The sequence below is a fragment of the Heptranchias perlo genome, chromosome 25, assembly GCF_035084215.1.
Source record: "Heptranchias perlo isolate sHepPer1 chromosome 25, sHepPer1.hap1, whole genome shotgun sequence".
NCBI classification, from domain to species: Eukaryota; Metazoa; Chordata; class Chondrichthyes; order Hexanchiformes; family Hexanchidae; genus Heptranchias; species Heptranchias perlo.
In genome coordinates, this window is record NC_090349.1 from 47066229 (window position 1) to 47093446 (window position 27218).

Here is a 27218-nt window from a genome sequence, read left to right on the forward strand (position 1 = left end):
TGCCTCCTTTGCGTTGGGCTGGCTGAGTTAAAATCGGCCCCTATTTCAGGGTTCTATTGAGAGTGGATGTGAGCCGGAGAGTGGCCAATGTAATACCCAGTTTCAAATGGGGGGATAGAATGAACTGGGTAACCACAGGCCAGTTCCTGTAATATCTGTGGTAGGGAAATATTTTTGGAATCTTAAATTAAAGATGAAATTGCAAAAATCTAGTTGAAGAGCAAATAATTAGAAGCAGCCAATACGGATTTCAGAACGGAGGATTGTGTTTGACAAACTTGATTGAGTTCTTTGAGAAGGTGACGGATATCAGGAATGGGGGAATGCAGCGGACATGGTACACATGGATTTCAGGGAGCCTTTGACAAGGTACCACACAGGACACTATTGGAGAAGATTAATGGGTATGGAGCTGGGAGGACTGGAGCGAATTGGATTAGAAAACTGATTAGAAGTAGGGAAATGAGAGTGGGAATTAAGAGCAGTTTCACAGAGTGGTTGGAAGTGGGGAGCTGTGTCCCACAGGATTTAGATTAACAGATTATCTGGTCATTTATCTCGGTGTTGTTTGCCGGAGTTTGCTGTGTGCAAATTGGCTGCTGTGTTTGCCTACAAAACAACAGTAACTACACTTCAAAAGTAATTCATTGACTGTAAAGAATGTGAAAGGCATTATATAAATGCAGCTTCTTTCTTTCAAAACACAGAAACTGTTGATTATGGTTTAATTTCACATTTCTGTATTTTAACTTGCTTAAAAGCTAATTGAGAGTGGATAATCGGTGGGGAGTGCTTCGCCTGTACAAAGTGATGTATGTTTCCTCAAAATATAGGCAGCCAACCCTTTCTGCATTTCATCAAACATCAGGTGCTCCAATGCTACGGGCAAGCCTGCAGCGGTTTAATGGAGTTCTTGGCACCGGGCTATTTGAATAAGTTGTCCCTATTACCCCTAGTACATTAGGCAGAATCAGGAATATTTCATTACTGATGTGGCATAATGGAGTGGCGCACGACATCAACCTCCACTTAGCTCTACTCCACTTTCCACAGGAAACATTTCTCTGGAAAAGAGCAAGCGGGCAAAGCCGTGCCATTGGCTCCCAGATCAAGGCTGGGAGGACATTATCCGTCTATCAGAGGCTTTCCCAGGGCTGTTTGAAACACTTCCAGATGATTTGCAGATGTATCAGGCAGATTGGCAAGATGTAAGTATAAACTGTCTGCAATAAATGCCATTTCAAGAGCCCAGCGACTGTGACCCCTGACAAATGGTGAAATCAAATGGTTATCAAGGGATATGGATCAAAGGCAGGTGACTGGAGTTGAAGTACAGTTCAGCCATGATCTAATTGAATGGCGGAACAGGTTTGAGAGGCTGAATGGCCTCCTCCTGTTCCTATCTTCCTATGTAATAACAAACACTATAGAATTGTACAATCAACACAGCTGGGAATGGGGAACAGAGCTGATCAAAGTACCAGAAATGCTTTAATTCGTCGTCACCTCTTCGGGAATCGCACATTACAACCATTAACAGATGGTTTGTGATGAGCTGGTGAATGGTTCTGTGGCTGCTGGCATTATCCAGTCATTCGCTCAAATGGCCATTCTTTGGGTATGGGAGGCTATTTGAACATTGGGTGCGTTGGAGCTCAGCTTGATCCTGCCTTTCAAATGTGCGCTTTCCAGGTCACTGGATGGTGATCAGGAGCAAGAACTCTGGCTGATTTATTCTGCGCCTACTGGATAGACACTGAGGTCATTGGAAGCTCCCTAATTACTGCCCTGGTTCAGATTGGCTGACCCCATATTTTAGAAACATAGAAACATAGAAAATAGGAGCAGGAGTAGGCCATTCGGCCCTTCGAGCCTGCTCCGCCATTCAATACGATCATGGCTGATCCTCTATCTCAATATCATATTCCCGCTCTCTCCCCATACCCCTTAATGCCTTTTGTGTCTAGAAATCTATCTAGCTCCTTCTTAAATATATTCAGTGATTTGGCCTCCACATCCTTCCATGGTAGAGAATTCCACAGGTTCACCACCCTCTGAGTGAAGAAATTTCTCCTCATCTGAGTCCTAAATGTCCTACCCCGTATCCTGAGGCGGTGACCCCTCGTTCTGAACCCCCCAGCCAGGGGAAACATCCTCCCTGCATCCAGTCTGTCTAGCCCTGTCAGAATTTTATATGTTTCAATGAGATCCCCTTTCATTCTTCTAAACTCGAGAGAATACAGGCCGAGTCGACCCAATCTCTCCTCATACGACAGTCCTGCCATCCCAGGAATCAGTCTGGTGAACCTTCGCTGCATTCCCTCTATGGCAAGTATATCCTTTCTTAGGTAAGGAGACCAAAACTGCACACAATACTCCAGATGTGGTCTCACCAAGACCCTGTATAACTGCAGTAAGACATCCTTGCTCCTGTACTCAAATCCTCTTGCAATGAAGGCCAACATACCATTTGCCTTCCTAACTGCTTGCTGCACCTGCATGTTTGCTTTCAGTGACTGGTGTACAAGGACACCCAGGTCCCTTTGTACATCAACATTTCCCAATCTATCACCATTTAAATAATACTCTGCCTTTCTGTTTTTCCTTCCGAAGTGGATAACTTCACATTTATCCACATTATACTGCATCTGCCACGTATTTGCCCACTCACTCAACTTGTCTAAATCGCCTTGAAGCCTCTTTGCATCCTCCTCACAACTCACGATCCCACCTAGTTTTGTGTCATCAGCAAACTTGGAAATATTACATTTGGTTCCCTCGTCCAAATCATTGATATATATTGTGAATAGCTGGGGCCCAAGCACTGATCCCTGCGGTACCCCACTAGTCACTGCCTGCCACCCCGAAAAAGACCCATTTATTCCTACTCTCTGTTTCCTGTCTGTTAACCAGTTTTCAATCCATGCCAGTATATTACCCCCAATCCCATGTGCTTTAATTTTGCACACTAACCTCTTATGTGGGACTTTATCAAAGGCCTTCTGAAAATCCAAATAAACCACATCCACTGGTTCTCCCTTATCTATTCTACCAGTTACATCCTCAAAAAACTCCAGTAGGTTTGTCAAACATGATTTCCCTTTCATAAATCCATATTGACTTTGTCTAATCCCATTGATATTTTCTAAGTGTCCTGTTATCGCATCCTTTATAATAGACTCTAGCATTTTCCCCACTACCGATGTTAGGCCAACCAGTCTGTAGTTCCCTGTTTTCTCTCTCCCTCCTTTTTTAAATAGTGGGGTTACATTTGCCACCCTCCAATCTTCAGGAACTGTTCCATAATCTATAGAATTTTGGAAGATGACAACTAATGCACCCACTATTTCCATGGCTACCTCTTTTAGTACTCTTGGATGCAGATTATCAGGTCTTGGGGATTTATCGGCTTTCAGTCCCATTAATTTCTCCAGCACTATTTTTTTTACTAATACTAATTTCCTTTAATTCCTCCTTCTCACTAGTCCCTTGGTTCCCTAGCATTTCTGGAAAATTATTTGTGTCCTCTTCCGTGAAGACAGAACCAAAGTATTTGTTTAATTGCTCTGCCATTTCCTTGTTCCCCATTATAAATTCTCCTGTTTCTGACTGTAAGGGACCTACATTTGTCTTCACTAATCTTTTTCTTTTTACATACTTGTAGAAGCTTTTACAGTCCACTTTTATGTTCCTTGCAAGTTTACTTTCATACTCTATTTTTCCCCTCTTAATCAATCTCTTGGTCCTTTTTTGCTGAATTCTAAACTGCTCCCAATCCTCAGGCTTGCTACTTTTTCTGGCAACTTTACATGACTCCTCTTTGGATCTAATACTATCCTTAAGTTCTTTTGTTAGCCATGGTTGGGCCGCTTTTCCTTTTGTGTTTTTGCACCAGAAAGGAATGTATAATTGTTGCAGTTCATGCATTATCCATTTTTTTTAAATGGATAGATTTCTGGCACATGTTAGCACTGTGTTATTGTGTTGGTGCTCCAGGAAGCTGTATCACAGAATGGGTATTTCACACATGATTTGGATGAGGCCCTTTTTCACACAAATCGAATGAAAGTTAGAGAAGTCACCTTAGAATCTTAGAATCGTACAGCACAGAAAGAGGCCATTCAGCCCACTGTGCCTGTGCCAGCTCTTTGAAAGAGCTATCCAATTGGTCCCTTTCTCCCGCTCTTTCCCCGTAGCCCTGCAAATGTTTCATTTTTAAGTATTTATCCGATTCCCTTTTGAAAGTTTCGATTGAATCTGCTTCCACTGCCCTTTCAGGCAGCGCGTTCCAGATCTTCTACCACCTTCTTAAAGGAAACATTTTTTTTGCCTGTTGACAGGAAATTTGTCTTTGTTCTTTAAATGCTAATTTTAGTTCTTTTTATGCTGATAATCAATTATACAGATGCTATGAAATCTTAATTATTAATCACCAGCTGCTCACAATTACAGATTTTACAAAACACTGCCAGCTATCTGGTCATAGTGTAGAAACGCAAGCTTCACTGCTAGATTAGACCCCAGATGTCAATATTAGCACACGGCCCCTTTAAGAACCTTTGTGGTAATTCTTTTGAAATTCAGTCTGTGATCTTTATTTAGGATTTTAACAGGGAGTAGGAGTCACTCAGTATTGATCTGCTCAAGGCCATGCTGAGGCAGCAGTGCATTAGAGCACCAATGCATGGTGCTATGCAGTGCTGGGACAATGCTGTAATCCCCTTCCAATCTCACCTTTGAGACTGAGAAAATGCTGAATCCTACTAATTGGATAATACCGCAATGTCCTTAGGATGGATAAAGTGTGACATTTTTCCTCTTGTTAAAGAATCCTAAGTAGCATATTTGAAGGAATCTTTTAAAAGTGAAGAACACAGTAACGAATAAAGCTGGAATTGTGCACATTCCTTTGTGCATTTAAAAATCCAAACGCTGGTGAATTTGAGTTAAGTCCGTGGGTTGAGTTGATGAGATGTCAGTTGTAGTTTGAGAATAAATGTATGTGGCCAGCAGGGGGTAGCAACAGGACATTGAGATATTGGCGGTACCCAGGGATGGCTGCAGGCTCCTAGTGAAGGTTATATAAATACTGAGGCCATGCTGCACAGGGATGGATGTGAAGGTAGTTAGTATTTAAGGGGTAAATGTGAGAGCACATTTACAATAACTAACATGGAAAATTGTTCATTGCATTATTTATACAAATTATTTATATAATTTTTTTGTCCTTTTCTCAGCTTATTGTATTTTTACCAATTCAACAACAATTTCCATCTATGTATTATTTCTCAGGGAGGAGAATGTTTCTGAGCACTTTTCAAGAGGAAGTGGGGGACACAGAAGGAATTTAGAGGGGAGGGGGCCCAAGGGTTTGAGTCCGTGGAGATGACTGTTGTGCCAGGAGAGCAGTGGGTGACCACCTGAGATGAGGTGAAGATGAGTGTGGGTGATGTGGGCACCAATCTCCCCGGTGGGGATGCATGGCTGAAATTGGTCACTCAGTGTGAGTGGAATCAGGAGCACCACATTTCACTATCAGAGAACTATGGACTGTATCCGCGCACTGCGCTAACCCAATTCGACAATGCTAATAATCTATTATTATCTTTTGTAATAAATAAATTAATACATTTCTGTTAATTATAATGCTAAAGTGGATTATATCACTATCAAATCGAAGTAAAATGTTTGAATTCTAACACTCGACACCTCCACCCACATGCAGTGGTTCACTGGTTCTGATTTTTGTTCTGTGCTGTTTCTCCCAGTGGTACGACCTTGATGCACCAGAACAAGTCAGTTTCCCTCTCAATTACAAGGACAGTTTGGATAGTTTCCAGAAGCTGCTTTTGCTGCGCTGTTTCCGGGTAGATCGGGTATACCGCTCAGTGATGGACTACATCACAGTCACGATGGGAGAAAGGTAAGTGATTCCATTACCTGGGCAAGGAATCATCTTGCTGCAGCTGCAGAAAAAATCAATATCAAGAGGCCTGATTGTAAAAAATGGGTCCGGTTTCTGCAGGAGGGCCAGGCCTTGTCAGCTATATATTTATTCTATTAACATATTGACTACTGAAGGTCTTTGCAGCTTTACAAATACACGTTTTTCTAACATACAATCTAAAAGGATAATTTTCTTTCAAATTCTTGTATGGGAGAAAGTATAATTACAGAAATGTGAGGAGACATTTCTTAATTCACAGTATCTTTCTTTAAAGTGATTGTTTACAGTTTCTATTTTACTACAGAAATGCTACTGTAGTCTTTCATGTTCAAACATTTATGTAGAATAATAAAGCGGCAAGCTCGACCCTGGGACGTTGGTCTGTGACTTTATTAGAATAGGGCCTGGTTAAATCTTTTTGGAGCTGCCAATTGCTTTTCCAGTTAAGAATATATTTGTAAACTTGCAAGGCAGAAGTTTTTTTAAAAAATGAATGTGTGTGAAACATTGTTATTGTGCTGCAGTGAAGTGTTGGTTCAGGAATATCAAGTGTCAGCCGGTAATCCGAGTCCCTGAGCTTCTAATGCAATTAGAACCCACTCTCACTAATAGATACAGGAAAACTGCAGATGTGTCCCTCTAACACTCGAGTAAATTAGAAAGGGTTTCTCTGGAAAAGGCCCTCCTGTAATTATTTTATTGAGTGGCTATGATCCAGGTTTTGTTTTGTGGATCTTTATTTTGCTGGTAATAATCCATCACAGTGTGATGATAAATTAATTCAATATTCTTTTGTCTTGTTAGACTCATGAGATGTACCGTCTTCTTATCACAGCACCTCACACAACTGCCAAATGCCAATATTTAGAAAAACAATATTAAATGTCACTAACTGAAAAATGTTTGAATTCTTAATTATCTAGTTTGCCTAAGATAACAAATGCGTGAGGTACTGATTTAGTCCATTTTGAATTTCCACCAGGTTTGTTCAACCACCCGTCATTAGTTTCGAGGCCATCTTTGAACAAAGCACAGCCAATTCCCCCATTGTCTTTATCCTGAGTCCAGGCTCCGATCCAGCCTCTGACCTCTCAAAGCTGGCTGAGAGGTCAGGTTTTGGAACAAGCAGACTGAAGTTCCTTGCTATGGGACAAGGTCAAGAAAAGGTATATAAACTGTGTGTATTTCAAAGTATAATGGATAAAACTCACTGAACTTTAACCGGGCAGCTGACCATAGAGACTGGCTAATTACCTTGAGGTGTACCTGCAGAACTCTGTCAGTGCAGCTCTAATAATGCTGCAGCCATTATACACCCATGCAGCCCTCCCTGTTCCACTTCTTGAAGTACCAGCACTGTGGCTTTGTCTATACACCACCATGCAGTGTGATGATTCCAGGTACCCTGAGGTCTGGAGCAAGTGGAAGGTTGAGCAGGGGGGGGGTGTGTCACATATTGTGGTATATATTTGTGCACTACGAAGCAGCTCCTTTATTTCCAACTTTTTCTCTTCCTCTCCTAAAGGTGCCGGTGTGTGCTGGGGTCGGCTCCACAGCCTTCCCGATGCTTGCTGAAATACGCATTCTTTATACCTAAGCTGAGACAAGAGTGTTGGCAGGTTACACTTGCCCAGGGAAGCTCTCACAGCTCGGTCTGAACTGTTCTCAGCACTTTCCAGCGGGTGATACTGGATAGTGACCAGAAGCAGGAGTCTTGTCCATTGTTGAGTTACATAAAAACATAGAAAATAGGAGCAAGAGTAGGCCATTCGGCCCTTCGGGCCTGCTCCGCCATTCAAAATGATCATGGCTGATCGTCTAACTCAGTACTCTGTTCCCACTTTTTCCCCATATCCCTTGATCCCTTTAGCATTAACAAATATACCTATCTCCTTGAATACATCTAATGATTTGGCCTCCACTGTCTTCTGTGATAGAGAATTCCACAGGTTCACCACCCTCTGAGTGAAGAAATTTCTCCTCATCTCGGTTCTAAATGGCATACCCCGTATCCTGAGACTGTGACCCCTGGTTCTGGACTCCCCAGCCATCGGGAACATCCTCCCTGCATCTAGTCTGTCTCGTCCTGTTAGAATTTTATATGTTTCAATGAGATCACCTCTCATTCTTCTAAACTCCAGTGAATATAGGCCTAGTCGACCCAATCTCTCCTCATACGTCAGTCCTGCCATCCCAGGAATCAGTCTGGTAAACCTTCGTTGCACTCCCTCCATGGCAAGGACATCCTTCCTCAGATAACGAGACCAAAACTGCACACAATACTCCAGATGTGGTCTCACCGAGGCCCTGTATAACTGCAGTAAGACATCCCTGCTCCTGTACTCAAATCCTCTTGCAATGAAGGCGAACATACCATTCGCCTTCCTAACTGCTTGCTGCACCTGAATGCTCGATTTCAGCGACTGGTGTACAAGGACACCCAGGTCTCGTTGCACCTCCCCTTTTCCCAATCTATCACCATTCAGATAATAATCTGTCTTTCTGTTTTTACAACCAAAGTGGATAACCTCACATTTATCCACGTTATACTGCATCTGCCATGTTCTTGCCCACTCACCCAACTTGTCTAAATCACATTGGAGCCTCTTTGCATCCTCCTCACAGCTCACATTCCACCCCAGCTTTGTGTCGTCTGCAAACTTGGAAATGTTACATTCCGTTCCCTCATCCAAATCATTGATATATATTGTGAATAGCTGGGGCCCAAGCACTGATCCCTGTGGTACCCCACTAGTCACTGCCTGCCGCCCCGAAAAAGACCCATTTATTCCTACTCTCTGTTTCCTGTCTGTCAACCAATTCTCAATCCATGCCAGTATATTCCCCACAATCCCATGTGCTTTAATTTTGCACACTAACCTCTTGTGTGGGACCTTATCAAAAGCCTTCTGAAAATCCAAGTACACCACATCCACTGGTTCTCCCCTATCTATTCTACTAGTTACATCCTCAAAAAACTCCAGTAGATTTGTTAAGCATGATTTCCCTTTCATAAACCCATGCTGACTTTGTCCAATCCTGTTAATGCCATCCAAGTGTTCTGTTATCACATCTTTTATAATAGACTCCAGCATTTTCCCCACTACTGATGTTAGGCTAACTGGTCTGTAATTCCCTGTTTTTTCTCTCCCTCCTTTTTTAAATAGTGGGGTTACATTTGCCACCCTCCAATCTGTAGGGACCCCGGAACAAGATTGTTAATTAATCCTGCCTGAGATCAGCACAATCCAGGCTCCTGCCTGGGATCAGCACAATCCAGGCTCCTGCCTGGGATCAGCACAATCCAGGCTCCTGCCTGGGATCAGCACAATCCAGGCTCCTGCCTGGGATCAGCACAATCCAGGCTCCTGCCTGGGATCACCACAATCCAGGCTCCTGCCTGGGATCACCACAATCCGGGGCTCCTGCCTGGGATCTCCACAATCCAGGCTCCTGCCTGGGATCACCACAATCCGGGGCTCCTGCCCGGGATCACCACAATCCAGGCTCCTGCCCGGGATCACCACAATCCAGGCTCCTGCCCGGGATCACCACAATCCCGGGCTCCTGCTTGGGATCAGCACAATCGGGGCTCCTGTCTGGGATCACCACAATCCAGGCTCCTTCCCGGGATCACCACAATCCGGGGCTCCTGTCTGGGATCACCACAATCCAGGCTCCTTCCCGGGGTCACTACAATCCGGGGCTCCTGCTTGGGATCAGCACAATCCGGGGCTCCTGCTTGGGATCAGCACAATCCGGGGCTCCTGCCTGGGATCAGCACAATCCGGGGCTCCTGCCTGGGATCACCACAATCCGGGGCTCCTGCCTGGGATCACCACAATCCGGGGCTCCTGCCTGGGATCACCACAATCCGGGGCTCCTGCCTGGGATCAGCACAATCCGGGGCTCCTGCCTGGGATTAGCACAATCCGGGGCTCCTGCCTGGGATCTTGGTCTGTAAGGCTCAATTTCTCACCAAAGTCTAGACATTACTATTGGTGATAATAGCGGGTGAATGGTTAATGTATTCCTGTGACATTCCTTTGTCCACTATTTTAGCGGAAGTGTTGTCCCATTTGAAATAAACAGGTTAATGCTCGCATTGAAACAGCAGGTAGAGGAACATCAAATAATGTGTTGAACATCTTTTCACCAGTCTCACCAACAGTAATTTCTAGGCTCGACAGCCCACAGCACATTGAAGTGCTCCTTTTTGTAGGCACCTTTGTAGGAAATAAACCTGAAGATATGATACACGATGTATTTGTGTCAATAAGATGGATTGACTCAAACAGGATACTTATGTTATTACAGCCTTCTGTATTACTTCATTGCTGAGTTAAGCTTAGCATCCCAGTAGAACACTGTTCAATAGTATGACTTTGTTTATATTGTGTGATTATGTGAAGTGTTGCCTTTCCCCTCTCTTTGCCAGGTAGCGCTGCAGTTGCTGGAGACTGCAGTTGCCCGCGGGCAGTGGCTTATGTTGCAGAACTGTCACCTGCTCGTAAAATGGCTGAAAGAACTGGAGAAGGCTCTGGATAAAATACACAAACCCCATCCCGACTTCCGCTTGTGGCTCACGACTGATCCAATCGAAGACTTTCCAATTGGAATTCTCCAGAATTCACTTAAGGTACATTCGAGAATCTTAGCACTTAAGTATTAAAAAAGTGAAGATTAAAAGTTGAAATAATGGGCCAGATTTTGCTGTGAAAATAACAGTGAGGCTAACAGCGCTCAGCGTTATTTATGTGCAAATCGGACAGTGACTTCCCGCGAGCACGTACGCGCAGTTAAAAATAAAAATCCGGAAGTTGCTGTGCGAGATGCTCTGCCCCTCTGATGGCATCTCGCCGTCTGGCTCCCCATTCAAATGTATTGAACAGCGTGAAGTTCCTGTACTGCCGTCATAGAAACGGACGAAACTCGCCACAGAAAGTTAGGGCTTGTCCATTTCAGTCTAAGTACCCTTTTAGCGGCGTGGTAAGTCTTAATTACTGCCAAACAACCTCTCTGGCCCTGAAAATTAACTTTTACAATGAGTGTGGAGTCTCATTCCTTCAGCTTTTAATTGTTGTTGGAGATTTTTTTAAATGTAAATATTTTTTTTTTCCTTTTTCTTTCTGTCTCTTTTATCCCTGTCTCTTAATTTATGTTTGTGATTATGCAAATGAATTTTAGCTGAAACTTGAACTGTAACCTAACCAGCGCAATTTCAAGCGCATTTTGGTGCAATATTCCGATTGCGCCCAAAGTGGAAACTACCCCAAAGCGAGCCGGCTGGCTATTTGACTAAAGGAAGGGTGTGGGTGAGGAGGCACACAGCTGTTCATGGTTCTGTCCTCACTCCCCCATTCGCACATCCATCCACACCTATCCAAGTGGGATTGGGTGGCTACCTATACGACACCACACTTGAATCTACAGCAACTACCGTGCCGTCTGACTGCCCAACATCAAGTCCAGGGTGAGGCAGACACTTCCTCCATCCTGTTTGGATCCCACACTCTAGCCCCTGCCTGTTGCTCACTTAAACTGAACCCAACAGTGTGCAGCCTGTGTCCCCTTTATCACTGAGCTGAACTTTAAACACCATATCATCTCCATCACCAAATCCACCTATTCCCTCCCCCATAACATAACAAGCCTCTGCCCTTAACTCACCCCCACTGTCACTGAAACCCTCAACCATGTCTTTACACCTCTAGGCTCCACTTCTTCAGTATTTTCCTGGCCAGTTTCCTAAGCTCTGCCCTACATGAACTCCAACTGACCCCAAACTCTACCGCCCGTATCTTATCCTGCTGTAAACCCTGTACACCTATCAACCTCATCCTCACTGACCTCTATTTTCACCCTGTCCCCAGTACACTGAAATCAACATTCTCATCCTCATCCACAAGTTTGTCCCTGGCCTGGGCCCTCCCTGCCTTTGCAGCCCTGTGTACCAGCAGGTGTCCTCCATTCCTCTATTTCTGGTCTTCTTTGCATCCCCCCTGCCTTTGTTTCACCTTCAGTGGCGGACAGGTCTTGGCTGTAAACTCTGGACACTATCTCGCCTCTCCAACTTGCTAACTCTCTCCCCACTTTCAAAAGCCTCCTAAAAGTCTAGCACTTCAACCATGTCTCTGGTCAGATCCCCTATCTCTACTGCTGACTCAGGTATCAGGGCAATAAATATTCTCTTGCCAGTAGCGTTGACATTGTGAGGTTAAATATTAAAAAAAAAGTAACTGGATTGAGACAGCCCAAACTCCTCTCACATAGGACCCTGCAGACAGAGGAAGCCTTCGGTTTTAATGGTTTAAGTTATGATTGAATGGGGATCGTTACCTGAAGATCCTTTTATCCAGTCTCCATGTTACTCCTTCATTAGCTTTGTTTTTGCTGATTATTATTACTGCAACTGGTCAGAAGATTAGAAATTCTATCGCAAAACTGCCCTCTAATCAGTAACAATACATTTTCATTCCAGGTTGTGACAGAACCACCCAATGGTCTAAAGCTGAACATGAGAGCTACTTATTTCAAGATCAGTCACGAAACCTTATCCGAGTGCCCCCACATAGCCTTTAAGTCGCTCGTCTATGTGCTGGCGTTCTTCCACGCTGTTGTCCAGGAACGAAGAAAATATGGGAAGATTGGATGGAATGTGTCATATGATTTCAATGAATCTGATTTCCTGGTAAAGTGATTTCTAGAATATACTATCCTGCCAAGTAACCTTTTAGGTTTTATATATTTAGCTGGTGATGTAAAAAAAACAGGAATCTCACTGGCCCATAATTCTTATCCATTGTTTCTTATCAAGTTGTAGATGTTGTAAGTAGGGAGAAACAATTCTGTTTGTGTGTCTAAGGTCCCACCAGACTGATCACAAAGAGCTGCATACACTATATGTAACACAACTGGCCATGGCACTGCAAACTACATGTAGTGTATTATTCTCTAGTTTAACAGGCAGGAGGAGAAGGGTTCTGTCTTAAGCTAGTTACAAGGAAGTCCACTACTAGCTCCACACTGCAGGAAGCTCACATCCTGCTCTGCTGTTATCTCTTGACAGAATGGTTACGATCAAGAACTTTCTGTGTGGAGAAACGTGGAGGCAAGTCCGTGCCTTAGAATGCCATGGCACCTGGAGTTCAGTGTCAGGTCGCTGTGTTGCCATGCTACAGCAGCATATACATGAAATGAATTATACTGTGATTGAAGTAGGTTGAGTGCTGTGGAAAAGCTGGGGTTTGGTGGTACAGTTCACAGGACATTAACAACTCAGGTTGATAAGACATTAAAACAACTAATGGAATTCTAGGTTTTATTACAAGAGGTAGATAATGAAGCAGTCCGAGCCCGCATGCAGCAAGACCTGGACAACATCCAGGCTTGGGCTGATAAGTGGCAAGTAACATTCGCGCCAGACAAGTGCCAGGCAATGACCATCTCCAACAAGAGAGAGTCTAACCACCTCCCCTTGACATTCAATGACATTACCATCACCGAATCCCCCACCATCAACATCCTGGGGGTCACCATTGACCAGAAACTTAACTGGACCAGCCATATAAATACTGTGGCTACAAGAGCAGGTCAGAGGCTGGGTATTCTGCGGCGAGTGACTCACCTCCTGACTCCCCAAAGCCTTTCCACCATCTACAACGCACAAGTCAGGAGTGTGATGGAATACTCTCCACTTGCCTGGATGAGTGCAGCTCCAACAACACTCAAGAAGCTCGACACCATCCAGGACAAACCAGCCCGCTTGATTGGCACCCAATCCACCACCCTAAACATTCACTCCCTTCACCACCGGCGCACCGTGGCTGCAGTGTGTACCATCCACAGGATGCATTGCAGCAACTCGCCAAGGCTTCTTCGACAGCACCTCCCAAACCCGCGACCTCTACCACCTAGAAGGACAAGGGCAGCAGGCACATGGGAACAACACCACCTGCACGTTCCCCTCCAAGTCACACACCATCCCGACCTGGAAATATATCGGCCGTTCCTTCATCGTCGCTGGGTCAAAATCGTGGAACTCCCTTCCTAACAGCACTGTGGGAGAACCGTCACCACACGGACTGCAGCGGTTCAAGAAGGCGGCTCACCACCACCTTCTCAAGGGCAATTAGAGATGGGCAATAAATGCCGGCCTCGCCAGCGACGCCCACATCCCATGAACGAGTATATAAAAAAAATCAAAACCAAGAGTTAATGACGAGCCTAAATAAAAATGCAATAAGACCTCAGTTAGAGGACTGTGTTCAGTGTTGGGCTCCACACTATAGGAAGCATATTAAAGTTTTAGATAAGGTACAATACAAATTCATTAGGGTGCTGTCTGGGTATGAGAAAATATTATTAGGGAGAAAAACTTGAAAAATTGTGTCGTTTTTCGTGAGACCAACACAGATAATTTGTCAATCTGATAGAATTCCCACAATGAAATGTTAAAAATATGAAGGGGTAGGATTTCCGCAGTGGTTCCCCAATCTCCTGCCACACCTTCAGCAGCAGATCGGTGGAAATGGCTTAAACGGCCAGGGTTTCCACCAAAGTTATAGCAGGAGATTGAGAGAACCGCCGCAGAAGTTTCAGGCAAAATTTCACTGACACTTCTGTACAATTCTGAGGAGTGCTGCCCTGTCGGAGGGTCAGTACTGAGGGAGCACTGCCCTGTCGGAGGGTCAGTACTGAGGGAGCACTGCCCTGTCGGAGGGTCAGTACTGAGGGAGCACTGCCCTGTCGGAGGGTCAGTACTGAGGGAGTGCTGCACTGTCGGAGGGTCAGTACTGAGGGAGCGCTGCACTGTCGGAGGGTCAGTACTGAGGGAGCGCTGCACTGTCGGAGGGTCAGTACTGAGGGTGCGCTGCCCTGTCGGAGGGTCAGTACTGAGGGAGCGCTGCCCTGTTGGAGGGTCAGTACTGAGGGAGCGCTGCACTGTCGGAGGGTCAGTACTGAGGGAGCGCTGCACTGTCGGAGGGTCAGTACTGAGGGAGCGCTGCACTGTCGGAGGGTCAGTACTGAGGGAGCGCTGCACTGTCGGAGGGTCAGTACTGAGGGAGCGCTGCACTGTCGGAGGGTCAGTACTGAGGGAGCGCTGCACTGTCGGAGGGTCAGTACTGAGGGAGCGCTGCACAGTCGGAGGGTCAGTACTGAGGGAGCGCTGCACTGTCGGAGGGTCAGTACTGAGGAAGCGCTGCACTGTCAGAGGGTCAGTACTGAGGGAGCGCTGCACTGTCGGAGGGTCAGTACTGAGGGAGCGCTGCACTGTCGGAGGGTCAGTACTGAGGGAGCGCTGCACTGTCGGAGGGTCAGTACTGAGTAATACATACTAAAAATAGTGGGGAACTAAGAGTCTAATGAGAGTGAGGAACTTAAAGTAATTAATATCAGTAGAAAAAAGTACTTGAGAAACTAATGGGACTAAAAGCTGATAAATCCCCTGGACCTGATGGCCTACATCCTAGGGTTCTAAAAGAGGTGGCTGCAGAGATAGTGGATGCATTGGTTATGATCTTCCAAAATTCTCTAGATTCTAGAATCGTCTCAGTGGATTGGAAGGTAGCAAATGTAACCCCGCTATTCAAGAAAGGAGGGAGAGAGAAAAAAGGCCAGTTAGCCTGACATTAGTCGTTGGGAAAATGCTGGAATCCATTATTAAGGAAGTGGTAACAGGGCACAGGTAACATCATAATATGTTTAGGCAGAGTCAATATAGTTTTAAGAAAAGGAAATAGCGTTTGTCAAATTTATTAGAGTTTTTTGAGGATGTAACTAGCAGGGTAAATAAAGGGAACCAGTGGATATAGTATATTTGGATTTTCAAAAGGCATTCGATAAGGTCACATAAAAGGTTGTTACATAAGATAAAGGCTCGTGGGGTTGGGGGTAATATATTAGCATGGATAGAGGATTGGTTAATAGACAGAAAACAGAGAGTAGGGATAAACGGGTCATTTTCAGGTTGTCAGGCTGTAACTAGTGGGGTGCCGCAAGGATCAGTGCTTGGGCCTCAGCTATTTACAATCTATATTAATGACTTAGATGAAGGGACTGAGTGTCATGTATCCAAGTTTGCTGATGATACAAAGCTAGGTGGGAAAGTAAGCTGTGAGGAGGACACAAAGGGCTCGAATTTAGCAGGCCTGCGGGTTCCCAGCGGGTGGTCCTCCGGGAGCGTCGAAAACGCGAACGGCGAAATTAGTGGGTTGCCCACGCGATCGTAGCAGGCAATCCACTAATAGGATCCAATTACCTGCTCCTCCGGGGTCCACGGCGCTGGCCTGCGCGTCGGGCGGGCTGCGCATGCGCAGTACGATCTGTCAGCTGGAGGCGCTCTATTTAAAGGGGCAGTCCTCCACTGACAGATGCTGAAACCAATGGGACAAATTGCAGCATGGAGCAGCCCAGGGGGAAGGCTGCTCCCAGTTTAATGATGCCTCACCCCAGGTATCATCAGATGGGGTGAGGAGGAGGGGGAGGACACAGATCTTCCCCCCGGCGGGCGGGAGGAAGCGGCCTGCCTCTGCCACCAAGAAGGCCTGGCTCGAGGTGGCAGAGGGGGTCACCTGCGCCACCAACATATCGCCCACCTGCATACAGTGCAGGAGGCGCTGCAATGACCGCAGTAGGTCAGCCGCAGTGAGAACACGAAGTCTTTCCCCTACACTCCGTCTGCCACAACACTGCCCCCACCCCAAATCTCCTTCGGCACCGCCAACACTATTCTGTCACATCACCCTTCATGCCCACTCACACCCCATCCTCATCTTACCTCCACCTACTCACCTCGCCAGTACTCATCCTGCCACTAACACGCGACCCAATCCTCATACAATCTCATGGCTCCATCCCATACTCACCCTCTCGTGCATCTCCCTCACGGCCAGCCTCACTCAACCTGCCACCACCTGTGCTGCAGCCACAGGGCATGCATCGCATATGTGCAGTAGGCAGGGTAAGGCAAACGTCTCGTCAGCATGAAGGGGGTGCACAAGGGTGTCTGAGGGTTTGTCATGGGTGTTACCCATATTGAATTTCAGAGCCACAAACAGCACACATTATATTGACACCACCACTGCCATGTCTCCGCGAATCCTGTCCATTGTGTCCAATAATGCCCGCTCCTGGGTATCACTATGAGGACCCACCACTGATGCCACCCATCGTGTTACTGCAGAGTAGGTGCAGGTGTATTTGCAGGGCTCGTCCGCGCAGACAACTGAGAGACATCGGCGGTGTTGCCGGCTGCACCCTGGAAGGATGCGGAGGAGAAGGTGTGGAGGACAGTGGTGACTTTGCCAGCGACAGGTAAGCAGTTGGTGCTGGGGCCAGCCAGGAGCAGCTCGGCATGAAAGAGGCTGCAGATCTCCACGACTAGATGTCGCGCGAATCTGCGCCTCCCTGTGCACTGCTGCTTGGAGAGGTCCGGGGAGCTGCGCCTCGGTCTGTGGACCCTGTGGCGAGGGTAGTGCCCTCTGCGACGCGTCTCTCTCTGCGGTAGCCCTCCCTCCTGCTGTGCAGGTGGGCGTGCAACCACACCGTGTTGGGGGGATCCACGTCTCTGCGGCGGACGGCGTGGACTGCGAGGCTGCTGGTGGTGGTCATGCTCTTCGTCCTCCGAGGGTGTCCACACACCACCCAACTGGCAGGTGTTGGTCTGAGGGGTTGTGCAGGGTAGGTGTGTGGGTCCTCGGACTGGGGCTGCGGTTTCGTGTCGGTCTGTCCTCTGGCTTGGCCGGGGGGTGGTGGGGGGCAGGGGTTGCCCTATGTGACGAGGTGGCCTCCTGCGTGGGTGAGGGCGCTCCCCCGTGGAGCGCACCTTGGCACCTGCCACAGGCTGCTGGCTGCAACACGCCTGGTTTGAAGGGTCCTGTTTCCCCCAGTGTGGGAAACTGACTGCTTTGAACGTAAAATCCCACACTTCCTCTTTTGACAGCTGCTTCAGCTCATTAACTGACCACAACGAGCAAGTTAAGTGCTCTCAAGTGGAACCCCGCTGGCTTTAATTGCCTGCGGGATTCCCACCAGCGGGGCTTGCGCGCGCAGCCCCGCACGTCAGCGCGGTACCCGGAAGTGGCCGGGATTTCGTCCGAATCCGGTCACGTGATCGGAGATCGGGATTTTCGGGGCCCCCCCGCTGGAAACCCGCAGGTAACCCGACCCTAAAATCGAGCCCAAAGAGTCTGCCAAGGGATATAGACAGATTAAGTGAGTGGGCAAGAAGGTGGCAGATGGAGTATAATGTGGGGAAATGTGAGGTTATGCACATTGGTAGGAAGAATAGAAAAACAGAATATTTTTTAAATGGTAAGAAATTATTAAATGTTGGTGTCCAGAGAGACTTGGGTGTCCTCGTACAAGAAACACAAAAAGTTAGCCTGCAGGTACAGCAAGCAATTAGGAAGGCAAATGGCATGTTGGCCTTTATTTGCAAGGTGGTTGGAGTACAAGAGTAAGGAAGTCTTACTGCAATTGTATAGGGCTTTGGTGAGATTGTATAGAACTTCAAGAGGATATAGACAGGCTGGTGGCATGGGCAGACACGTGGCAGATGAAATTTAACGCAGAAAAATGCGAAGTGATACATTTTGGTAGGAAGAACGGGAAAGGCAATATAAACTAGAGGGCACAACTCTAAAAGGGGTACAGGAACGAGAGATCTGGTGGTATATGTGCACAAATCGTTGAAGGTGGCAGAGCAGGTTGAGAAAGCGGTTAAAAAAGCATACGGGATCCTGGGCTTTATAAATAGAGGCACGGAGTACAAAAGTATGGAAGTCATGATGAACCTTTATAAAACACTGGTTCGGCCACAACTGGAGTATTGTGTCCAGTTCTGGGCACTGCACTTCAGGAAAGATGTGAAGGCCTTCGAGAGGGTGCAGAAGAGATTTACTAGAATGATTCCAGAGATGAGGGACTTTAGTTACGTGGATAGACTGGAGAAGCTGGGGTTGTTCTCCTTGGAACAGAGATGGTTGTGAGCAGATTTCATAGAGGTATTCAAAATTACAAGGGGTCTAGACAGAGTAGATAGAGAGAAACTGTTCCCATTGGCAGAGCGGTCAAGGACCAGAGGACATAGATTTAAGATGATTGGCAAAAGAACCAAAGGTGACATGAGGAAAAACCTTTTTACACAGCGAGTGGTTAGGATCTGGAATGCACTGCCTGAGCAAGTGGTGGAGGCAGATTCAATCATGGCCTTCAAAAGGGAACTGGATTAGTACTTGAAAGGAAACAATTTGCAGGGCTACGGGGAAAGGGCGGGGGAGTGGGACTAGCTGGATTGCTCTTGCATAGAGCCGGCGCAGACTTGATGGGCCGAATGGCCTCCTTCCGTGCTGTAACCTTTCTATGATTCTATGACCTCACCTGGAGTACTGTGTACAGTTTTGGCCTCCTTATCTAAGGAAGGATATACTTGCCTTGGAGGCGGTGCAACAAAGATTCACCAGATTGATACCTGGAATGAAAGGGTTGTCCTATGAGGAGAGGTTGAGTAGAATGGGCCTATATTCTCTGGAGTTTAGAAGAATGAGAGGTGATCTCATTGAAACATATAAGATTATGAGGGGGCTGGACGGGGTAGTCACTGAGAGGTTTTTTCCCATGGCTGGAGAGTCTAGAACTAGAGGGCATAGTCGCAGGATAAGGGGTTGGCCATTCAAGACTGAGATGAGGAGGAATTTCTTCACTCAGAGGGTTGTGAATCTTTGGAATTCTCTACCCCAGAGCGCTGTGGATGCTGAGTCGTTGAGTATATTCAAGGCTGAGATTGATAGATTTTTGGACTCCAGGGGAATCAAGGGATATGGGGATCGGGCAGCAAAGTGGAGTTGAGGTCGAAGATCAGCCATGATCTGATTGAATGGCGGAGCAGGCTCGAGGGGCCGAATGGCCGACTCCTGCTCCTATTTCTTATGTTCTTACGTACTGAGGCAGTGCTGCACTCTTGGAGGTGCCGTCCTTCGGGTGAGACTTTAAACTAAGGCTCCGTCTGCCCTCTCAGGTGGATGTAAAAGATCCCACAGCCACTATTTGAAGAAGAGCAGGGGAGTTCTCCGCGGTGTCCTGGCCAGTATTTCTCCCTCAACCAACATCACTAAAACAGATTATATGGTCATTACCACATTGCTGTTTGTGGAATCTTTAAGACAAATTTGTAATTTGTCACAGCAGCTTCATTAAGATGTGTCCGTATACACAAGTAAACAGTTGGACTATAACCTGGTGTAAGATTCCTTGCAAGTAAAATGGTTTTACACAATGACCCAAATCACAGAAAGCTTCATCATCCTGTCAGACCTGCCACCATTGTAATGCAAATGACTCACTACCTTTTTGACACTTTTTCGCCCATTTCCAATCCAAGAAACATTTGCCAGACAATGTTTTTTTTCCACAAAGGCACTGCCCATCAAACAGCACGAGGTGCTTCAAAACACTGAGACTCATCTCACTTGTTTGTTCTTATACCTCAGGTCTGCATGGAGATTCTAAACACTTATCTGACAAAGGCTCATGAACAGAGTGACACTAAGATTCCCTGGGGCAGTCTGAAGTATTTAATTGGAGAGGTACAATGTGCTTTGTTAAACCCTTTACTGCATTGAATAGTAACCAGTACCAGTGGCACCATCTGGTTTGTTCATCATTTGTGGGAGATTTTAAAATGTTTTACTTGAAAACTAAATGTGAACACATTTCTTTCCATGACATAAAAGTCTAGTATTATATTGCAGGGTATTAATCAAACTCGCTGGGAATTTCCTTTGGCAGGGCCTCCCGATCGGTCAGTGTAATTTGGGTGGAAATGACAGATAGACGTGTAAATGAGCTTTTACTGTCGATCTACCACTGAAATTGCTGATGTCTGGGGCGAGTGGGCATTCGGTACCTCCACCTCCAAGGGAGCACCAACTGCAGCACTGGTGGGCAGAGGGGAGAGAATCGAGAGCACTTTGTGTATCGGCTCCTGCACCATGGGGGTGCGATGCAGGCCGCTGTCTCTCAGGATCTGAGGGTTACCATTAGACCAACCGACCCGCTGGCCGGGTGTGGAGAGGGAGGCACGGATCCAAGGGCAAGTGGGTCAGTGACGTCTAGAGTGCACCTTCCGCCGCTCGGGACAGGAGCACACGCCAGGCCTCCGGCCTCCCCACTCAGAGCACCACAGCGGTGGAGCATGGGAGGTGGCACCAGGCTGCCTGCAACAAACTCCAGCAATAATGCTCGCCACCCCCCCACCCCCCCCCGGCTCAGGGACAAGCTGCCGTGGGAGGAGGGTCACCTCAGCCCCATGCCTCTTTTGTAGAGCAAGAGCAGCCAACCACTTCTCGCGATACGAATGTGCGACAAATGCCAGACAGGAAACGTGCAGCGGGTCCGTCTAGCCCGTCCCACACAGTTGTGATGCCTCTTGCTTCACAATTAAGACATGTCCCACCCACCAGAGTCCTGGTAAACTCCTGGGAGAGGTGAAAACCGGATAGAAACCCCAAAGCCAATTAGGGAAAATTCTCTCCGCCCCCCCCTCCCTTCCCACCACCCGAGGCGGTGGAAACAAGTCCAGCTGGGCTAGAAATCCTCTGCTAATTTCCCCACAATGTCCAACAAGGACAGAGGCTCCTTGTGTCCGTGACCTGTTACAAATATTAGTGTGTTTTCATTTTTGGCCAAAAAGTCAAGGAAACTAAATGCAGAACTTCATTTAAAAAAAATTCCATTTGACTTTTCTTAAAAAGAAAATACTTTAATAATTTTGGCAAAATCATGTACCTGTTGTAATGGTAACATTTCTAGTGTTATTTATTAGTAACTAAAATAGTGCCTCTGTGTTTTTACGGTGCATGGGCTGACGGTACCTGTAGGCTTCCTACAGATGGGGAAGAAAGCTGCTCCGAGTATTTGGCCCCTGATTTTTCCACTCTTGAACCAATCCTCAGGTCATGTACGGTGGACGTTGTATCGACAGTTTCGACCGACGAATCCTGACCACTTACATGGATGAATTTTTGGGGGACTTCATATTTGATACTTTCCAGCCATTCCACTTCTTCCATAACGATGATGTTGACTACAAGATCCCAGAAGATGGGTCTAAAGATGATTATACCGGTAAATGCTTAAAAATAAAATTCAGTGTTCCACTGTGAGCAGCCAGGCTCGGGGTGAGTGATCACAGAACGCCAGCAACCAGCACAGTATCCAAGTCATTTTAAAACCTGCTGAGTTGCTTCGATGAGGTCGACTTTAAGTTGGGTGTGAAAGGAACAACTTTCTTTTGTCCTTATGATTTCCAAACACCTTATTGAGCTGCGCCAACCTGTCAAATTTACTTTAGGCGTGAAAGGGCCAATAATGCAATCTGGAGCACCCAAAGTGCCTCAGGCACCTGGGCTCTTGCATATTGAGTGCTTCACACACCAGAATGCACTCCAACTATTAGTGTGTGGGGATGTGTGCAAGGCTCATTAGGCTTATAGGTGCCATAATGCAGCAGGAGAGCTAAGCTAAGAGCCCATTTCGAATGGGCGTGTGCCCAGGCGGCTGTCTTTTTCACATCGGGTCACCCTTCCCCCCTGCCCCTGTTGTTCTGGTCTTCAATGGGCAAATCCTGCAAGGGCATTTAGGTTGCCACCAACTTCAGGAAAATGTTAGGACAGCGAGCCCCTGACCCCAGAGTGCCCCAGAGGTATTTAACTGACCATGCAATATCGTTCATTTAGCTATGATGTGGAGATGCCGATGATGGACTGGGGTGGACAAATGTAAGGACTTGCACAACACCAGGTTATAGTCCAGCAGTTTTATTTTATGTAAAGAATCTTACAACACCAGGTTATAGTCCATCACCAGGTTGGACTATAACCTGGTGTTGTAAGATTCTTTACACTTGTCAACCCCAGTCCCCCACCGGCATCTCCACATCATGAGTTTTATTTTAAATCACAAGCTTTCGGAGCTTACCTCCTTCGTCAGGTGATGAAGGAGCAAAGCTCCGAAAGCTTGTGATTTAAAATAAAACTGTTGGTCTATAACCTGGTGTTGTGCAAGTCCTTACATTTGTTCATTTAGGTGAAAGTGATGCAGCAGCTCTGGAGCAGTAGTGCTGATTATCTGTCCCAAACTGCTTCCAACAATTTGGTTGTGTAACTCTAGGTAACCTGCTTCTATAATGGGCACAGGGATTACTGCTGGTGTGAAGAACAAACACCAATGTGGACTAGTTGCCCCTAACGGCCTGTTTCTGTGTTGTCATTTCTATGGAATTCTATGATGCTGTGCTTAGTCGGATTTTGGGAGACGAGAATTGTGAGCTGGCTCACTGTGTTCACACCATTAAAATCAACTCTCTATCTGGCAAGAGCTTCATAGACCCAGGGTCTAGCCCTGCTATCCTGATTGGGGAGTTAGATTTAACAGTGTGAACGCAGGGGCCAGTCTCCCAGACTGTCCCACAGAATCCGAATTAAAAGAGAGCCCGTATCAAAGCAGCTTTAGTTTAAAAGAAAGGAGAAAATTAAATGGATTCAAAAGTGACAATAAGCTTGTAAGTATGATCAGGTAAGGGAAAGTCAAAGGCTGAAGCAGACTACTGGCACTTACCCTAAGCAGATAGATTAACAATAAATATATCGGCATTTTCTAATTTTCAGATGAAATTGAGTCTCTTCCACTTGCCAACACTCCTGAGGTGTTTGGTCTTCACCCAAACGCTGAGATTGGCTACTATACCCAGGCAGCTCGAAGCATGTGGGGACATCTGATCGATCTACAGCCACAGACAGGTACCGTTGGGTTCAAATCTCTGGGGAGGGAGGATTCTAACATCACCAGGTGTTTCTGCAAACCTTGCACATTTGTTTGTTTTTAATGTACATTTCACATCCGTGCTCCTAATGTAATGTTCATTTGGCCTCATCAGTCATATAAGGTTTAATATGTAAAATAAATTAAGTGGCTAAGTTAAATTTTATTTCTATTTAAGTGCTATTACTAATTGTAGCTCTATATCAACTTTCATCATTTAGGCAGGTTACAAAACCAACACCCTGCAGTAATTAGCATTCTGGACGGAGTCATAGGAACAGGAGTAGGCCATTCGGCCCCTCGTGCCTGCTCCGCCATTTGATAAGATCATGGCTGATCTGTGATCTAACTCCATATACCTGCCTTTGGCCCATATCCCTTAATACCTTTGGTTGCCAAAAAGCTATCTCTCTCAGATTTAAATTTAGCAATTGAGCTAGTATCAATTGCCGTTTGCGGAAGAGAGTTCCAAACTTCTACCACCCTTTGTGTGTAGAAATGTTTTCTAATCTCGCCCCTGACAGGTCTGGCTCTAATTTTTAGACTGTGCCCCCTACTCCTAGAATCCCCAACCAGCGGAAATAGTTTCTCTCTATCCACCCTATCCATTCCCATTAATATCTTATAAACTTCGATCAGATCACCCCTTAACCTTCGAAACTCCAGAGAATACAACCCCAATTTGTGTAATCTCTCCTCGTAACTTAACCCTTGAAGTCCGGGTATCATTCTAGTAAACCTACGCTGCACTCCCTCCAAGGCCAATATGTCCTTCCGAAGGTGCGGTGCCCAGAACTGCTCACAGTACTCCAGGTGCGGTCTAACCAGGGTTTTGTATAGCTGCAGCATAACTTCTGCCCCCTTGTACTCTAGTCCTCTAGATATAAAGGCCAGCATTCCATTAGCCTTATTGATTATTTTCTGCACCTGTTCATGACACTTCAATGATTGATTGTAACGTGTTGAACGTTGAGTTATTGAGAGTGATTTCCACTTCACACCAAGGCTACAGTTACAATATTAACCTGGGGTACAGGGCGAACCTGGAGTACAGGCCCCACCTGGGGTACAGGGTGAACCTGGAGTACAGGCCCCACCTGGGGTACAGGGTGAACCTGGAGTACAGGCCCCACCTGGGCTACAGGGCGAACCTGGAGTACAGGCCCCACCTGGGCTACAGGGCGAACCTGGGGTACAGGCCCCACCTGGGCTACAGGGCGAACCTGGAGTACAGGCCCCACCTGGACTACAGGGCGAACCTGGGGTACAGGCCCCACCTGGGCTACAGGGCGAACCTGGAGTACAGGCCCTACCTGGGCTACAGGGTGAACCTGGAGTACAGGCCCCACCTGGAGTACAGGGTGAACCTGGAGTACAGGCCCCACCTGGAGTACAGGGCGAACCTGGAGTACAGGCCCCGCCTGGGCTACAGGGCGAACCTGGAGTACAGGCCCCACCTGGAGTACAAGGTGAACCTGGAGTACAGGCCCCACCTGGAGTACAAGGTGAACCTGGAGTACAGGCCCCACCTGGGCTACAGGGCGAACCTGGGGTACAGGCCCCACCTGGGGTCTGTTGGACCTTCTGGGCAATTTTTAAATCTGCTTGGACTTAATATTTATGTTTAGAAGGCGCAGAAACTGCTGCCCATGCTAAATATTTGAGTTATTAAATATTTAACAACTATTATTAAATATTTAACAACTTGTCCAAAACTAAGCCACCTCTATCCTTTTCTGCTTTCCCAGTAGTCCTGTGCTCGTTACCTATGCTGGCTCCCCGTTCCTGGCGTATAAAATTTAAAATCCACATTGTCATCTTCAACTCCCTCCGCGGCCTCACACCGCTCCCCCTCCGCGGCCTCACACCGCTCCCCCTCCGCGGCCTCACACCGCTCCCCCTCCGCGGCCTCACAACCCTCCGCCTCCACCCTTCTCCGAGCCTTAAGACCCCTCACGCACCCTTTGATCCTCTGACTCTGGCCTTCCGTGCACCCCTCTCAATTTGACTCACCATTGGCAGCGGAGATTTCAGCCACCTCAGCCCTCTGCTCTTTAACTCCTTCCCTAACCCTTCTGCCTCTCTTCTTTGCTCTCCACCTTTACTAACCTTCTCAAAACCCATCTTTTTTTGACCAAGCCTTCGGTAGCTCCTCCTAATCTCTCCCTCCGTAGATGGCCATCAGTTCCTCCATCTCTTTTCATTTGTGACGTTTTTTACATTAAAGATACTTTATAAATGTACGTTGTTATTGTTTTAACTACTGGGACAGGAGCTCTGTGCAAATGGTTAACGGCACATTTCTCTAGTGTAGGAGAATTGTAGTCAAGCACCAGAAACAGGCGTTACCGAGCAAGTTCGAGGGTTGAAACAGCACACAGTGACTGAGAGGAACGTCAGAATTCAATTGTTTCCACTTCCCCATTTTTCTAATCTCATCTTCCAATAAGGAAAGCTAATAAAGTTTATAATTTTAAGGAAGCCACTTCTATATTTAATGACTTTCTTTTGTGTGGTGAACTGATCAAATGTTTTTGTGCTAGGGGAATCTGGCAGTGGGATGGGTCGTGATGAGTACATTGGACAGGTGGCAAAGGACATCGAAAGCAAACTTCCAATTCTGTTCGATCTCGACAACATCTATAAAAAATTTGCATTGCAAATTACACCAACTACAGTGGTACTGCTTCAGGAACTAGAGCGCTTCAACCTACTGATTGATCGCATTTCGCGATCCCTGGTGGAATTACAGAGGGTAGGTAGGCTGCTCACTCCTCCGAGAGTCCAGTAACATTTATTGGGGCAGAAATAGCTTGGAAAAGAACAGTGAGCTCAACAGCAGTCTCCGCTGTTAGTGGTGAAATGGAGGAGCGAGTTCTGGCCTTCTCACATGCACAGTGAGATACGGAAATCCAGAACTTGCTCCTCTTGGTTCGCCAGCGATATGACAGCTTCAAATTAAAGGGATATCGCCGGCTGGAGTCAGTGGAAACAAGGGACCAGCGCCAACTTGCTCTTCTGCCCAGCTGGAAAGTAACTAATATCGCCACAAAACAGGTGCGCTTAAAAATACCAGGTCTAAACTAAGTTTTAATGTAAGTCTTATTGAGTGCCAAACAACTAAAAATTAACTTTTTAAAAACGTGAAATCTCATTACTCCTTATTTTAATAGCTTTTGGTCTTTTAAAAAAAAAATTTAAATTACAACTTTTTTTTGCTTTTCCCTTCTGTCTCTTATTTAATTCAATTATTTCTTACCCTTTTTTTGCTGTCTATAACTGTTTTTACAATGATTTAAAATGTTGCACCTTTCACTCCCTGGTTTAACATTCCAAGCCAGCAGAGACAGTGAACGCAGCTTGTCAGAAATGCTGCGATCTGATTGGTGGAGAGGAGAGATTGATCTTTTCGCTTCTGCCAGGGTCTGAGCTTTGCTTAAACTAATGC

General features: G+C 46.5%; 1 protein-coding gene across 2 annotated transcripts in view; it reads left to right on the forward strand.

The window, feature by feature from the left end:
* Positions 1–27218, forward strand: part of dnah10 (dynein axonemal heavy chain 10) — a 248394-nt gene that overhangs the window by 205115 nt on the left and 16061 nt on the right. For both annotated transcript variants that reach the window (XR_010967225.1, XM_068006240.1), the window contains exons 67-75: positions 1054–1208; positions 5769–5923; positions 6930–7113; positions 10386–10586; positions 12429–12638; positions 20440–20535; positions 21904–22075; positions 23617–23748; positions 26314–26525. Coding sequence is in view for 1 of the 2 variants with exons in the window: in XM_068006240.1 (XP_067862341.1) it covers positions 1054–1208; positions 5769–5923; positions 6930–7113; positions 10386–10586; positions 12429–12638; positions 20440–20535; positions 21904–22075; positions 23617–23748; positions 26314–26525 (1517 nt within the window). In the remaining variant the exon portion in view is untranslated. The remainder of the gene's footprint in view (positions 1–1053; positions 1209–5768; positions 5924–6929; positions 7114–10385; positions 10587–12428; positions 12639–20439; positions 20536–21903; positions 22076–23616; positions 23749–26313; positions 26526–27218) is intronic.